This window comes from Orcinus orca, chromosome 6 (assembly GCF_937001465.1).
Source record: "Orcinus orca chromosome 6, mOrcOrc1.1, whole genome shotgun sequence".
Lineage (NCBI taxonomy): Eukaryota > Metazoa > Chordata > Mammalia > Artiodactyla > Delphinidae > Orcinus > Orcinus orca.
The window spans coordinates 110302263-110318013 of record NC_064564.1 but is presented as its reverse complement, the minus strand read 5'-3'; the positions used below and the strand labels follow the sequence as shown (position 1 = coordinate 110318013).

General features: G+C 52.9%; 1 protein-coding gene across 2 annotated transcripts in view; it reads right to left on the bottom strand.

Annotated features, from left to right (window-relative positions):
• Positions 1–5482: 5482 nt before the first annotated feature.
• The window catches only part of OLFML2A (olfactomedin like 2A), a 33479-nt gene continuing 23210 nt past the window's right edge, over positions 5483–15751 (bottom strand). For both annotated transcript variants that reach the window (XM_033427216.2, XM_004269234.4), the window contains exons 5-8: positions 14370–14616; positions 11987–12217; positions 10735–10920; positions 5483–9748 (exon numbers count right to left, since the gene is read on the bottom strand). In XM_033427216.2, coding sequence (XP_033283107.1) covers positions 9144–9748; positions 10735–10920; positions 11987–12217; positions 14370–14616 — 1269 coding nt within the window. In that variant the 3' untranslated portion in view covers positions 5483–9143. The remainder of the gene's footprint in view (positions 9749–10734; positions 10921–11986; positions 12218–14369; positions 14617–15751) is intronic.

The following is a 15751-nucleotide window of genomic DNA, read 5'->3' as shown; positions in this document are numbered from 1 at the left end:
TCACTGGTGGTAAATGAAGTGAACTCTCTGGCTACCCCTCTGATCTTGTGAGTCTGGGCACAGGGCTTTGGGTTTGACTTTCCAAGGTGCCTCGGATCCTCACATCTTGGTTCTTGAAGGCCCTCAGATTGATGGGGCTTGAGGTTGGGATATTTGGAAGTGAGTGGCCATGGATGAGTCTGAGAAGGTGAATGGAGGCCTTAAAAGCCACCCCTGGGATCCTCAGAGCAATGGGAGGAGCCAAGGGACAGTGACAGGTAATGGAGTGAAATGGCCAGATTTTCATTTTAGAAAATTCACTCTAGAAGCTAAAGTTGAAAATCAGAGGGTAGGAAGGGACAACAAGCAGAAAGATCAACGTAGAGGCTGTTACACAAATCCAGGCAAAAACTGGAATGAGAAGTATTATTTAGACCTTGTTCTATAACAGAAACGGCAAACGTAGCATATATCTCACCACCCAAACTTCTTGTTCTCATGGCAAACATTGCTGATCCCTCACTCTCCTCCCTTGTCCTGGGCCTGCGTGGGCAGCTCCCGTAGACGACCACTACCAATCAATCCAAGTAGGCTCACTGAATGAAAGACATTTGCCCTCTCCACTCTCTGTTAGAGAAGGCAAGGAAGAGCATCAGTTTGAGGATATGCTCGCGTTTGCCGACAACTCACTTTGGGTCTGGCCCGACCTTAGGCCCTGGGGGTCAGACCGAGGGTGATCCCCCAAGTCAGTCTTTGAGGTCCCTCATGGTGCATTGTGCCTTGCCCTGCTGTCCGCCCTCTGTGCTCCCACTCAGTGCTTTCGCACATCCATTAGCTCATTTCAACCTCACAACATTCCTGGAAGATCAAGGTTGTCATCCCCATTTTACAGAGGAGGAAACTGAGACCAGAGACTTCAGGTAGAGTGCCCAAGTTCCACAGGTGGTAGGTGGCAGAACTGGGATTCAAACCAAGGGCTGTCTGGCTCCCAAAGCCCTGGCTCCTTTCACAAGAAGCTTGTTCCAGCTGCAGCAGCTGTTCGAATCTGTCAGGGCCTCATGCAGAAAGCAGGACAGGTTGGGGTGGGACATCTTGGGAACAATGGCTTTCCCTGTCAGTAAAATCCCCGGCTTAAAAGGACCTGGGAAACTTGACTTTGGAATCACCCTATCTAATCCCCTCTGTGTTGAGCCATGGAGAAGGGAGGCCCTGGCCCCTGGGTGGGGGCAGGGGGATCCCTGAGGGGGATGCTGCACAGATGGTGAGGGGCGGAGGCCTCTTGCAGTGGAAGAGAATAAAGTTTCTGTCCTTGCACAGTTGGAATGAGGGCCCTGGAGCCAAGCGGCCAGGGCCAGGGCAGGGCCAGCCAACCTTTGGCACGTGAAATGCCACCCTGAGCTCATGGCAGATAATTCTGCCGTAGCAGGGGGGTAATAATTCATCCCCCCTGGCAGGCATGCATCCTGAAAGCCCTGTCTGTTCCTGCCTCATGGGGTCCCTGTTGGAATGTAGGGGGTCGAGGGGCTGGCCCCAGCTGTGGGCAGAGCTTAGACTGGACCTGGTGGGTGGGGTAGCGTCTGGGCACTGCCTGGGGGCAGAGGGAGCCTTTGTGCTCTGTGCCCTAGGAATCCCACCCCCACCCGCAGTCGCCCTGTTGGGGAGAAATGGCTGACATGCCAGGCTAAGGCCTGCTCTCTCTCCTTCTTCTTCTGGGGCAGCCGGGAGGAGAGTGCTTCCCTAGGTGCAGCCTGGCATCTGACAGATCTACCCCATCACACCTGGGGTGCTCTTTCTGAGCACTGGGAGGGTGAAGGGCAGGGGCCCTCAAACCTGAATGCATGGCATGATCTCCTGGGCAGCTTTAAAAACAGACCAGATCTCAGTCCTCGCCCCCAGAGGCCATGTTCTGTTGTTCTGGGGTGGCACCTGGGCATTGGAAGTGATTCTGAAGGGATCTGGGTTTGAGAACCACCAGTGTGGTGTTTTGAGAGGGTGGTGCTACAGCTGTGTGACCTTGAACACGTGACATAGCAGTTGGTGCCCCAGTTTCCCCATTTGTGAAATGTGGACAGCAACAGTACCTATTTTGTGGGGTCAGTGGGAGGATTCAGTGGGACGATGCTGTAAAGACTCGGCACTGGGCTTCTCTGGTGGTGCAGTGGTTAAGAACCCGCCCGCCAAGGCAGGGGACACGGGTTCGAGCCCTGGTCTGGGAAGATCCCACATGCCGCGGAGCAACTAAGCCCATGCGCCACAACTACTGAACCTGCACTCTAGAGCCCACGAGCCACAACTACTGAAGCCTGTGTGCCACAACTGCTGAAGCCCATGTGCCACAACTACTGAAGCTCGTGTGCCTAGAGCCCGTGCTCTGCAACAAGAGAAGCCACTGCAATGAGAAGCCCACGCACAGCAACCAAGAGTAGCCCCCGCTCTCTGCAACTAGAGAAAGCCCACGTGCAGCAACGAAGACCCAATGCAGCCAAAAATAAATACAAAAAAAAAAAAATGACTCGGCACTGCGCCTGGCATGGAGCACACACCCGGACGCTGTAGACATCTATATCTATCCTATACATAGTTATTGACATTTCTTCGTTTCCCACCTGCCAAGGGGAAATTTTAGGACTTAAAGTCCTAGGGAGAAAATCTAGAGGGCAGAGAGAGGTCCCCTTTGAGGACCACACCAAGAGGGGACCAGAGGAGGCTCTTCACTCTGACAGGGAGGCAGGTTGGGAGGTGTTGGCACCTCTGTGCTTCCAGGAGCAGCCCACACTCCTTGGCAAGGCACGGAGACCTCAGGATCTCGGCTCTCAAAGCACCAAGAACACCAGGTGCGTGCGGCTACATCTGGCTTCTGCACCTCCCAGCAGGTTCTCAAGGGGAGGGGTGAGCCTCGCTCAGCTTGGTGCCCGCAAGGCTGGCACACAGGCATCAGTCACATTGGATAGCCGGCGGTGCATGACACAGACCTGCCAGGAGAGCTGGCAGATCCTCTGAGCAGGGAATTAACTGGTTACAATGCTGGCAGATCCTCTGAGCAGGGAATTAACTGGTTACAATGGCAACAGTAGCTACTGCTTCCTGAACCCCCACCCAGTATTGGGCATCACGCTTAGGGCTTACAAGACCGCACAAGCCTTGTCACTGCTCTTTCTGGCAGGTCATGCTGTCAACCAGGCTGGTAAGGGTGAGCCTAAGCTCACTGAACTCTACAGCCTCTGGCCTCTGTTGGCCATTGAGCTGCCTCAAGCACTGAGCTGGGGTTCAGAGCTGCGTGCCTGCCACAGACAACAGAAACGCCACAGCTTTTTTTGCTGCCCGGGTCCCTGGCTGCAGCCCAGGATGGGGTGTTTAGGTGGAGTATTTTTTCCTGAAGATGGGTTTTCTCACTTTCATAGAATTTCAAGATGGAGAGAGTCACTGGAAATATCCCATCTGCTCTCCAGCCTTAGTGATCTGAGATTGCATTCTAGAGGTTTCTGCCTGGAACCTGACTTAGGGATGGCCTCAACAAATACGCTGCACGAATAAAATGAAAGCAGTGTGGCCCATTCAGTGGCCATGACCTCGGAACCAAGAGTGGCTTGCTCAGCAGACTGTTCATGAACTTGCCCAAGGTTCTGAGACAGATCACTTGGTTATTTGCAGACATTTGTTGGGGGTCTCCTGGGTGCTGATGAACAAGTAGGGAGCAAGCTCTGCTTTCATGGAGCTCAGATTCCAGTGACAGGAGACAGGCCCTAAGCAGGAAAACTAATAAATAAATACCTGCTAGTGAAGAGACGAGAGGGCTTGTGATGGGGACGACTTTATTTATTTTTAAGTTTTTTTAAAAAATTAATTTTATTTATTTATTTTTGGCTGCTTTGGGTCTTCGTTGCTGTGCACAGGCTTTCTCTAGTTGCAGCGAGCAGGGGCTACTCTTCGTTGTGGCACGCGGGCTTCTCATTGCAGTGGCTTCTCGTTGAGGAGCACGGGCTCTAGGCACTCAGGCTTCAGTAGTTGTGGCACGCGGGCTCGGTAGTTGTGGCTCGCGGGCTCTAGAGCGCAGGCTCAGTAGTTGTGGTGCACGGGCTTAGTTGCTCCGTGGCATGTGGGATCTTCCTGGACCAGGGCTTGAACCCGTGTCTCCTGCATTGGCAGGAAGATTCTTAACCACTGCGCCATCAGGGAAGCCCGATGGGGATGACTTTAGACTCAGCATTGAGGGACAGTTTCCCTGGGGAAGCTGAGACCTGAGTGACCAGAGGGAGGCAACCACGCACAGGTGCAGGCACCAGTGTACCAGGCAGAGGGATGCAAAGCTGATGCAAAGGCTGGGGAGGATGGGGTGGAGAGCAGATGGGACTGGTGCTGGCGAGGGGGTCAGAGAGGGGAGGCCATGGTCCAGATTACCTAAAACCCAGCCATGTTTGGCTTGCTTGGGACTAGGGTCAGCCCTAGTGGAGTCTGAGTTGTGAGAGGGACATGTTCCCATCAGCCTCTGCCATGGCAGGTGTCGCATTGTGCTTCTGACCTGTCTGTACTGTGGGGATTGGGACCCTCGTCATTGCCCAGGGCCACAGGGACAGTGCCCAGCTACCAGGCAAGGCAGGGGCTCTGCCGAGGCTGGCCTGTAGCTGGGGGAGGCCGGGGAGGGAAGGCCTGGCTGAATGAGTGTGTGTGTGTGTGTGTGTGTGTTTGGGAAGCTAGTCTAAATCCAAGTCACCCATCAGTGGTTTGAGAACTCCTTGGAGGTACCTAAGCCACCACGTGAAGGGCCATTAAGCCACATGGGAGAAGCTATTCCCTTCCAATCCCATCCCTCTGATTACATCAAGGACAATATCCACTTGCTGCTGGTTTGCCCTTTATGTCCCTTGAACATTTGCTAATCTTCCTTTTTACACAAAGCGCTTTGGCCGGTCTCACCGGCACGGTGTCCAGTGGGATGCGACAGTGCTGCTTGTTCTGTGTCGCATCCCGGTCACCTTGTGTTTGTGGTCACTGGCTTTCTTTTTACTATTGTAATATTCCTACTTAAAAAAAAATTTTTAAAGACTTTTTGTTTTTGTTTTTGCTGACAGCTTATAAAGCTTCCCTTTGAAATAAAATTATTTTAGTAAAAAGAATGAAATGATTGAAAAAAGAAATAGTAAACTATACTGAAGATGGTAGAGGGAAATGACAAAGATCACAACGAGGGTCTGTACATGAAGGACTGAAGTTTGAGAACATGGGACTAAGTGATGCTCAAGGCTCCCTCCCTGGGGTTCTCTCTCTGCAGCTGAAGGCGGGGCTGCAAGGTAGTGTCTGCATACCTTTGGGAATGGCTTGCTTCTCCTCTTCACTGGGAGGGGCCTGGTTGTCAGCCTGAGTTGGATTCTTCTGCCCTAGTTCATAATCCAGATCAGTTTCTAGCAACAAGGCCGATTCTCATAACAAAGTATTGTTTTAAAGTTATTAAATGTCTGTGTTATGATAAGGATGCAGACCATAGCATTTAGTCAAGACTTTTAAATCAAGCTTTTGATCACGTATTTATTTAGGTATATTCCACCTTGTTGCAAAAAAAGGTATTGTGGCAATTTACAAAAATAGATAAAATACAATATAATAAAAATAAAGAGATCAGGGTAAAGGTAAAAGCAGAAAGCCAGAATGAAGCCAGAGTCCAGTAGGAGACCCAGTACAATTGTTAAAAATAATCTCAAATTTGACTTTGAGCTTCCCATTAGCCAAAGCAAGGAAGAAAACCTGACTGGTTACAAAATTCCTAACAACAGTTAGTTTGGGGCTTTGGTGTAAAAACAGACGTGGTTCAACTCTTGACTCTACTACTTGTTAGATTTGTGACCCTGAGCAGGTTGCTTAACGCTTCTGAACTTGAGGTTCACTCCCTGTAATAGGGAAAAGTAATGCCAACCTTGGGGTTCCTGGGTGGATTAGTGATAATGTATGTAAAGGTGACTTCTAGCTCTAGGAGGGTACTGCTTGGGCCCTCAGCTGCCCTTTGTCCTCACTAAGCTGCAGGTCTTCAGCCATAAAAGGGAGTTGACATCGGTCCCCTCTGTGCAGCATGTCAGAAGCATAGCTGGATTCTAACCTAGTACTCCCTAACTCCTATCCAGGGCTCCCTGACAACCATCCAGTGCCGTGTCCTCCTGTCACCAGAGTGGTTTCCAGTGCTGTCATGGAGGAAAAGGTGCTTTAGAACATACGGGCTTTCAGTAGCCCTCAAGTCATTCCCAGGAAAAACCCCCAGCCTCACCTTTAGGGCTGCCTCCCAGACAGAGCAAATTAAATATTAAGGTCTAGAAATCTCTTGGGAGGACTCAAAGGTGGAAGCCAAAGCCCCTTCACGTAGCATGTTGTTCAGAAACACCAGAGACAACTTCCTTTGCTGTCACAGCTGAGGTCGGTAGGAAAAGCTAGCCCTCTCCTTCTTTGTTTGAAGTACCTGTTACCAACTGTAATAAATCCCACAACAAAAACTCTTCCCTGCCTCCTGTCACCGATAGAACAAAATCCAGTTGTCTTGGAATTTTCTTTTCTCTGGTTTGGCATTCAAGGCTCTTTATAAACTGAACCCAACCTCCTTCTTGGGTCTCCTATGTAGATGCAATTCGTGGCTTGGCTACACTGGTTAAAAGCAACGACCACCATTTCTGGAGCTGCTGCTAGAGTGACACAGAGTTGGCAAAGAACATGTGCTGACCAGCCCTGAAAACCTGACTGTGCTACAGGCTAAGCTGTTGTGCTTGGGTAAGTCCCTTCACCTCAGTTTCCTCGTCTGTAAAATGGACACACTCAGAGTACATCCCTTCCACTGTTGTGAAGACGCAAGAATATGCACATGGCTTGCTTAGCCCACTGTTGATGCTCAGGTTATATTACCGATTTGGAAACCTGGCTTTCCACTTGACCCTGCCTCCACTTAACCTCTCTGGGCTCCAGTTTGACTATCTGTAAAATGAGGAAAATAATTGTACCTACAACATAACCCACATACAAGGGCCTGAAAACAGAAGGGGCTTAGTGAATGTTTAGAGGCTGCAGCCAGCATCCTCTCCCCGAAAAAACCATTTTGCTTGTCCTTTTCCAAAATTGGTCCATTCTAACTTTCCCTTTTCTAAGACTAATGGGGAAAGAGGAGCCTGAACATTTCTCACGTGGTTGGGCTGTGATATCACGAAAGACAGAGTCTTCTAAAACCCACACCCAGGGCCAAGGGAAACGCTGGGACTTGCAGCCCCCTGAAGAGTTTCTAAGTGGAGCCCTCAGAGTTCAGTTGGGCGGGGGAGGCTGGATGTGTCCGCCACTATGAGTCAGGCCTTGCTTGGCTGGGCGCCATCATTCCCCTTTACTTCGGGAGTGAGTTACAGCTTAAACAAAACAACATCACCTGACAATGCCTGAAAGAAATGTATCCTGCACAAAATGCATTTCTTTACACTCTTGGGTATGCAGCTGAATTTCCCAACATGGCAGCTGGGTGTTCATATAAACAGATACCTGGAAGCTGGCATGGGGACAGAATGAAAGAAGCAGGGTCTGGGGTTGTGTAGAGATCAGCAGTAAACACCCCTCAAAGGTGTTGGGATGACTTGGGTGCTGGGTGGTCTATTGCCTAGCTGCCTCTGAGCGTGGAGAATAAAGGATAAAGACAAAGCCCTTCTGGAAGGAGATCAGCTGGGTCCTGTTCCCAGTGTGGCCCTGAGCCATTCTCTAAACCTTTCTGGGCCTATTTCTCCTTTGTAGATATAGGGAGTCAGACCGGAGAACTTCTTCCAGTTCTAAAAATACTGTTCAAAGCAGATGTGGGGCAGGCCTGAAGGTCTTGTCCCCGGGGCTGCTGGGTCTGAGGCTCGGGGGAGCCCACCTGTGCACCCTCAGCCCCAAGTCCTGGGCTCGGGGCAGCCCTGGCACCATTATCTCTGAAGCCAGGAAAAGTCTGATCCACAGATCCCTTTCTCCTTCCCTCCCAGCTTTCACCTCTGACTCCTCCCTGCACCCAGAAGGTCCGAAGCCTCCTCTGGACCTGGTTGCCCAGATCTCAGCCTCCCCCGGTCCCCCAGGCCAGCCCACCAAATAACCAGGTTAGGACTGACAAGGAAGAAGAAACCTGTTTCATCCTGGTGCCACCCAGCCTCAGGCCTAGGGTCTTGCTCGTGGCCGACCTGGAGGTATCCCTGAGTGCGTATAGGTTGTGGGTTCAAAGGCCCAGAGAGAAAGGATGAGGTGGACCCCAGGCGCAAAGGCTCTGGGAGGGACTGGGGAGAGGTCCCACAGCCTGGGTATGTGGCCAAAGCCAGCACTTCTGGGTGAAAAGGGAGCCTCGGGGCCTGGCCCAGTTCCCCACCCTGGTAGAGTCGCTGCTGACAGGCAGCTGCCTGCAGCCTTCTCAGCTGCTGCTGCAGAAACAAGTGACGGCACTGATGAAGAATAAGAGAAAATAAAAATGAGTACGGGGCGGGGGGTCTTGGAACGGGGGCTGGTATTTTTTCTCGGGGTGTGGTTTCTGCTCAGTGGCTGGGTGACTGTGGAGGTTTGGAATGTGGTCAGACAGCGGGTGGGGTGGGGATGGGGGGCTGGCCAAAGGCATGGAACAAGGACATTAGCCCATTAGCCAAAGGGCCCAAAGCCCCAGGGCCACCAACAGCTCCGTCAGAACAGGGGCCTGGGGTGGCACGCAGAGCTGGGCCTCCACCCAACACTAGTGTGTTGGTCCCAAAGGCCTCTGGTTTTGAGTAGCCCCGGGGAAGGGAGATAGACTTGAGAGAACAAGAGAAATGAGGGGAGAGGGGAGAGGGTTGGAGGTAGGGGAGAGGTTAGGGTAGAGCATGGTCAGGTCTCATCTGTAAAATGGGCTTGCTGGATCCAAAGTGAGGCCTCAGTCTCCTCACCTGTTAAATGGGCTTAACTGTCTCTACCTCCAAGGGTGTCAAGAGGATTAAGTGGGTTAGTGCACATGAAGCTCTTGGCAGTGCTGTGCAAATGTAAGTGATTATTACTCCACTGAGTGCTGAGGAAGCTTGACGCTGGCTGTGCCCACTGCCTAGCACCTAGCTCCAGGCATGGGCCCAGTAAATAAATATTTGCTGAGGGAGTCCCTTGCAGGAGTCACTGTGGGGAGCCCCCCATGCCCATGGCCACTCCTCTCCCGTGAGCCCAGGTCTCGCTCAGACCACGAAGTGGAGGGTATAGGTGAGCTGGTGACCGTTGTCCCAGGCGTAGAGCACCCGCTCCTTGGGGTTGTAGTCGATCTGGGTGGTGTAGGCGTGCTCGTTGAGGAAGGGCAGCTGCGGGCGGGCGTCGGTGCCCGTGTGCGTGTCGAAGGCATAGGCCACATGGCCCTCCCGCTGGTTGTAGGTGTCCACGGCGTACAGGATGCCGCACACCAGGAAGCAGTTCCCGTAGGAGTTTCGCCGCAGCCACGTCTTCCACGTGGTCTCACGGTGCACCGACAGGTCGCCGGGGTCCAGGCGGCTCAGCACGATCACCTCGGACTGGGCCTCGTGGTGGTCATCCGCAGCGGGATAGATGACCCACAGGCCGCTCTCGTCCACGGCGAAGTCAATGTCCGAGTGGCCGCGCCACTTCCAGGGTGTGGTGTCCTCGTACACCGCGTCGGGCAGCATCGCCCAGGAGGCCACAAAGCGCTGCCGCAGGTCGTACTTGATGATGTTCTTGGTGAAGGCGCGGTTGTAGTAGAAGGCGCCCTGGTACACCACGTGGCCTGTGCCGATCCAGTTGTAGGGCAGCTTGTACATGTTACTCCAGCGGCCTGCGTGCGGAGGGCGGAAGGTCACACCAGAGCTTCCCGAAAAAACCCCAGCCCACCCCAGGGACCAGGGAGGCCAGGGACCCGGGCTCTTGGGTGGCCCAGCAAGGATACTGAGTGAGCTATGGGCCTGGAGCTGGGCCAGTTATCTGATCCCATCAAGACAGTCCCATGAAGGAGGTACTATTATTATCCCATTTGCCGGGGAGAGAACAGGCTCAGAGGGTTCAAGGTCACTGGTTGTGGAACAGCACAGCCAGGATTTAGATACAGGCTGTTACCAGCCCCTGTGCTTTGTTTCAGGGCGTTTGCCCACGCTGTTTCCTCTGCCTAGACTGCCATTTCCCATCCTATCTGCCTGGGGAATGCCTCAGCATCACCTCCTCTGGCAAGTCTTCCCTGATCTCCAGGCTGGGTTCCCATAGCCCCCGAGGCCTCCCTCTAGCACTATATTGAAATTGTTTCTTGAAGCCTTTGCCATGCACATCAGATTGTGCATTTCTGGAGGGCAGCTCATGTCTAAATGACCCTTTCCCCTCATCATGTTCCAGATCTGATAACCAAATTTCTGCCCTTCCCTGCCCAGACCTGAAGGTCCTGTAAGGCCTGGGGCTCTGCTCATCTGTAAAACAGGGTGATAACCCCCACCTCAAAGATATCATGAGCTGATACACACTGGTGATTAGCACATAATAAGCACTCAACAAGTGGAAATTCTAAGCATTGTTACCCTTGACAGTAAATTACACTCATGAGGGCAAGACCATGTCCATCTTGTTTGCTGTTGCATTCCAGCTTCTGGCCTGGGGCCAGCACATAGGGGGTGCCCCCAGACTCCTCTTCTTGTGGTGGCTGACCATTCAGAGCTAGGCCAGGCAGGGGAAGTCTGGACCACAGGAAACCACAAGGCAAAGGAGGGCCAAGTCTCCATGGGGGACCCTCCCTAGGCTACCCACACCTGCCCCTTTCCCATCACAGGGGTCCCTGACCTTGCTTGAAGTTTTCCAGGTTGCGGAATTCCACCAGGCTGTTTCCATAGTAGTAGTTGGTGACATAGATCTTGTCATCCCTCGCAGCGGGGTCCTTCATCCAGGCTCCCTCATGGCGCCCATAGCTGTGGTGTCTCACAGGGGGGTCCACGGCCCGGAGGGTGCCCTCGCAGCTCGTCTCTCTGCCTGTGGGGAGCAAGGGGTGCAGCATTTGGTACACAGACCCACAGACGCTGAGCCAGAGCAACAGTCCTGGGAACGTTATCTGGGTCTTACTTAAATCCCTCCTGAGGTTTTGTTTGCAGCCTTATGTATTTCTTTTTTCTTTCTTCGTGATCAAAGCAATGTCTGATCATTGTAGAAAACACAGAACATTCAGAAAAGGAGAACGGAGAAAATAAAAATCATTCAAAATTCTATTATTCAAAGAAATTTTTAAACATGTTGTATTTCCTTCCTTTCCTTTTTTTTCTCTGCATGTATAGTCATGCAGACATACTTTAAAAAAAACATGATTCTGAATATACAGTTTTAGGTATCCTGTTTTTTCCTTCCACTGAGCAATCTCTCACATCATTAAATGGCCTTTTAATGATGTGATCTCAAGGTTCCACCAGGCCGCCAGACAGCTGCGCCCTTGAATTTATTTAACCAGTCCCCTCAGTGTTAGGCCTTTAGATTATGTTCAGTTTTCTGACGTTAGAAACAGGCTGCAAGGAAACCAGTTAAGCTGCAGCTGTTGTTCACATATCTGATGGATCCTTTAGGAAAGAGATTCCTAGAAGTGGAATGCACGTGGACCAAAGTAGGGAATGGTTTTGTCTTGTTATCACAGATAGCCAAGATGCCCTCCAGAAGGACGGGCTCCATCGATGACTTAATGAGGAAGATTTCTACCAAAGACACAAGCCAAAACTATAAACATGGAGATAAAAACGGCCAAAGACTAGACAGAGGAAATACAGAAGTGAAAATAGTTGCTGGATTTGATGATGGGGTTCTAGGTGACGTTTTAAGAAGAATTTGTTGGAAACACTACCTTGTTTCACTGTTAATGTTGTCAAGCTTTTTCTGTAACGATCAGATAGCAAACATTTTAGACTTTCCAGACCACATACTTCTGTCCCATATTCTTTAACAACCCTTAAAAAATGTAAGAACCACTCTTAGCTCAAGGGCTGTACAAAAACAGGCTATAGGCTGTGTTTGGCCCACGGGCTGTAGTTTGCTGACCCCTGGGAGGCTTACTCACCTTGGCTGGGGACTTCTGGGTGTGAAGGTGGCGTGGTGGGCAGGGGACTGGTGATGGGAGTCAGGGTAGGGGTGGGGGTGGGATCCGAGGCAGGGGTGCCAGGGGCCAAGTCCGCTCCCTCAGAGGCCCTGGGCCCAGTCTCGTCACGCTCTGCTGAGTTGGGCTCAGGCTGCCTGCCCTCCACCCGGGGCGGCCGCTGCTCCAGCCAGGAAGTGCCCTTGAGGGCGTTATCTGTGGAGAGAAGACCCTGTGCTCACATCCCAGCAGCACTGCCGCTGCCCGGGGTCCAGGCCCACTGGGTCCCAGCGCTGGGGCCATGGGGGAGACGTGCGGGTGGCCCCTAAGGAGTGAAAGGCCTTGAAAAGTGGGAGGTGGGGAAGGCTTCATGGTCAGCAGACTGGCTATAGGCCCCTGAGATGAGTGGCCTCGGCCAAGTCCCCTGCCTCAGTGGGCCTCGGCTTCCCCTTCCGTGAAATGAGTCATGAGGTCCACCACGTCAAGCTGTTGTGTTGATTAGAGGAAAATGTGCACAAGACATTTGCACAGATCCTGGCAAATACGAGGTGCCAGATGTGAGACCCCTTTCCCCCCTCAATGTCCCTTTGTACCAATTCCTTCATTTCCTGGATCCAATTCCAGGAGGCAGACACCCTTGCTCCCATTTTACAGACTTTCTCCTAGTCCACTGCCCTGGAAACACCCTCTAGTTTCTCTCACCCAGGATTTGCCACTTCAGGTAGGGCAGGGCAGGTGCAGCCAGCTTCCCGTCACCTCTGGACCCCAGTTCTCTGTCTCTGCCCCCTCGTTCATCTCCTATCTCCCATCTCTCAGCTTTCTTGGCATCCCTCCCCCACTTCTTCCACTCCTGCTGGCACGGGCTTTGCTGATAGGAGGACTTTTTCAGCTCCGTGGGACTGGTTTGGGGCCATCTCTGCGTCCTCCCTGACCCACGCTTTCCTGGGTTGGAATGGATGGGGTCTGGGTAGGGAAAGACTCAGTGGCACAGCGCAGGGGACAAAAACTCCTCAGCCTCTGGGTTCCAGTCCCACTAACTCGCCGTGAAACCTGGAGGCTGTCACTTCACCTCTCTGAGCTTGTTTCCTCTGCTGGATCAAGTGCAACAGCATGTGTGAAAGGACTCCGCAGGCTGTGATGCCAGAGACAAAGGAATGGTGCTGTTGTTACCGTGATGGTGTGGCCCCCAGAGATGCACTGAGGCCCCTTGACTCCAAGACAATCACCTGACTTCTTCCTTTTCTCTCCCTGCTGGGCTTCCTCTTTGCACGGAGGTTTAGCCAGGCCCTGCTGTGGAGCAGCCCCTGGAGTCTCTCGGGAATGCGGGCACCCCCTCTGGTCAGCAGGCCTCAGTGGGGCCCAGCCTTGGCAGCCTGCCAGGGCAGGGGCTTGTTCCCACGGCCCTCACTGGCAGAGTCAGATGCCTGCAGCTGTTCCTGGGCAGAGCCCTGGCCAGGGGTCAGAGGCTCTATGCCGTGGCTAGGCTGACCTGGCAGGACTCAGAGCCAGCAGCTGGCACCAGGAGCTGGGAGAAGAGGCCCCTGAGCCCTGAGAGGCCAAGAATTGAGGGGGCTCTTGGGAGACTGGCCCCTCACAGTTCTACCCCTGGCCCCCTTGGGCATGGGCTGGGCAGAGAACCTCACTGGAGGAGGTGGTCAGCAGGACCCTGGAAGGGGGAGCAGGCTTGGGACACCTCTCAGGGACATCAGAGGAGAGCAGGCATCTGGGGAGGGGCTCAGGGGAAGAATCAGGAGCCACACCAGTGGGGATGGCCCAGAAATTTGGGAACTCTTGGTAATTTTGTCTCTTGTTTCTCGGTTCATTATTTTGTTGTCCTTCACTGTGATCGGGCAGGGAGCTGTAAGAAAGATACAAGAGTCTGTGGGCTCTTCTTTGGGGAGAAAAGAGTGGGAGGTGCTGGAGAGGCCATCCACTCCAAGGCCAGTCTGGAAATGGGAGGTGCCTCAAAGGCCCCAGGTCACTTCCCAGAACGCTGGTCTGGTCCCTGTGTTTGCCCGCCCACCAGAGGCAGCTGCCTGGTTATGGGTTTGCTTTTTCCCACTGGACTGTGAGCTCCGTGTTAGGCAGAAAGTCCGGAAGGTACAGCACGTACATAGTGAACCTTCCGCACATCTTTCAATGAAGAAGGAAAAGGCCAGTGAGGGTGGAGACAGCTATAACCACTGGAGAGGAACTGAGTGGCCCTTTGTGTTGATTTGATCATTTCATCCCCAACAACCCCAGGACGAGCAAAGGGCACCAACAGGTAACCCATGGAGCTGAGATCTGGGCAGTCTGACTGTAGAGAAGACCCTGGGTCCCTGTAGGGGCCCCCACTCCCCAAGGTTCCAATCTTCCTCTGACTCACCAGCCATGGCCTCGGTCATCTCCTTTCTGCCCGCCTTGTAGTAGGTGATGCCTCGGATCACAGCCTGCTGCTGGGCCAGGGCCCGGGGCTTGGCTGTGGTCTGGGGGAGTCTGCCCTTGCCCTCCTTCTTCAGCTTCTCCACTTTCAGCAGCTTCTCCTTAGGAGGTTTTGGGAGGCCCTTGTCTACAAAGCTCTTCTGCATGCTGCCATATTTGTTGTTGTCTTTGCCTTTCCCTCCAGCTGTGTCCTGGGGGAGAAGGGAAGTCTCAGATTTGGAGGATGGTAGAAGGGATGTTGCGGGGCATCAGGAGGCTCAGCATGTGGGGGCTGGTAATGGCCATGTTGCTCCTGGCCCTGCATCCCAGGTGCTCATGAAGTCACAGCTTTCCTCCCATAGTTACATTCATGACTGGGGTGTGCCTCAGTTTCCCCACTCAGCTCTCTAGCTCCCCTGCAGGCTTGAAGCCCAGCCTGATAGGTTAGATTCCTGTTCTACTTCCCAACTCCTGTACACTCCCCGCTGGGGGTAGACTACAACGGTGTGCTCCCTGGGGAAGTCAGCTTCCCATCCCTGTCCCTCTCACCCATTGATCTTTGTATGTGGGCAGGGAGAGGTTCTCAGGCCCCAAGGCAGGGTGACCAATTCATCACAGTGTGATGGAACTTTCCCAGTGTTAGCACTGAAAGTCCTGTATCCTGGGAAACCCTTCAGTCCTGGGCAAACTGGGATGGTTGGTCACCGGGGCATTGACCTGAGGGCATGCTGTTTCTAACATTTTGTGAATTTTGTTATTTTTGCTTCCTTTTAAATGCCTCTGATGCTGGCTTGGCACAAGAACCTAGGGCCGGTGACATCACCCATTGTTAGGCAGGGTCTCTAGGAGATACAGTAAGTACAGGATCTAGACCTTCTGTGCCACTGCCCAAACAGGATTCATTCTTACTGTGGAACTGGCACACGAATGAGCAGGAAGCCAGCTCTGGGTCAAGACACTAGGCTTCCTCCCTGCTTTATCAGCATCTAGGTGGTCCCTGCTGCAGACACAAATAGCCCCATTGTCAAAACGTCAGCACGGAGGCTGAGGGGTGGAGAGGAAGAGCGTGGGCTCGGCTGTCAGGCAGGCCCAGGTTCCAACACAGCCACCTTCTCTGAGTGACCCCACTCCGTGTTTCTTCATCTGCCAAACTGGCGACGAGCATCCTTCCTCGCAGGTGGCTATAAGATTAACTGAGATAATGTCTGCGAAGAAGTCAGCTCCCTTTTTCCTCCACTCACCAAAACACAAGGCCGCTGTGGGAGTGGTGGGCTGTATCCTGCATGTGGAACTGGTCAAAAGGGCACGAATGGGACTGAAGTCTAGTCTGTACTCCATTTGCCAAGC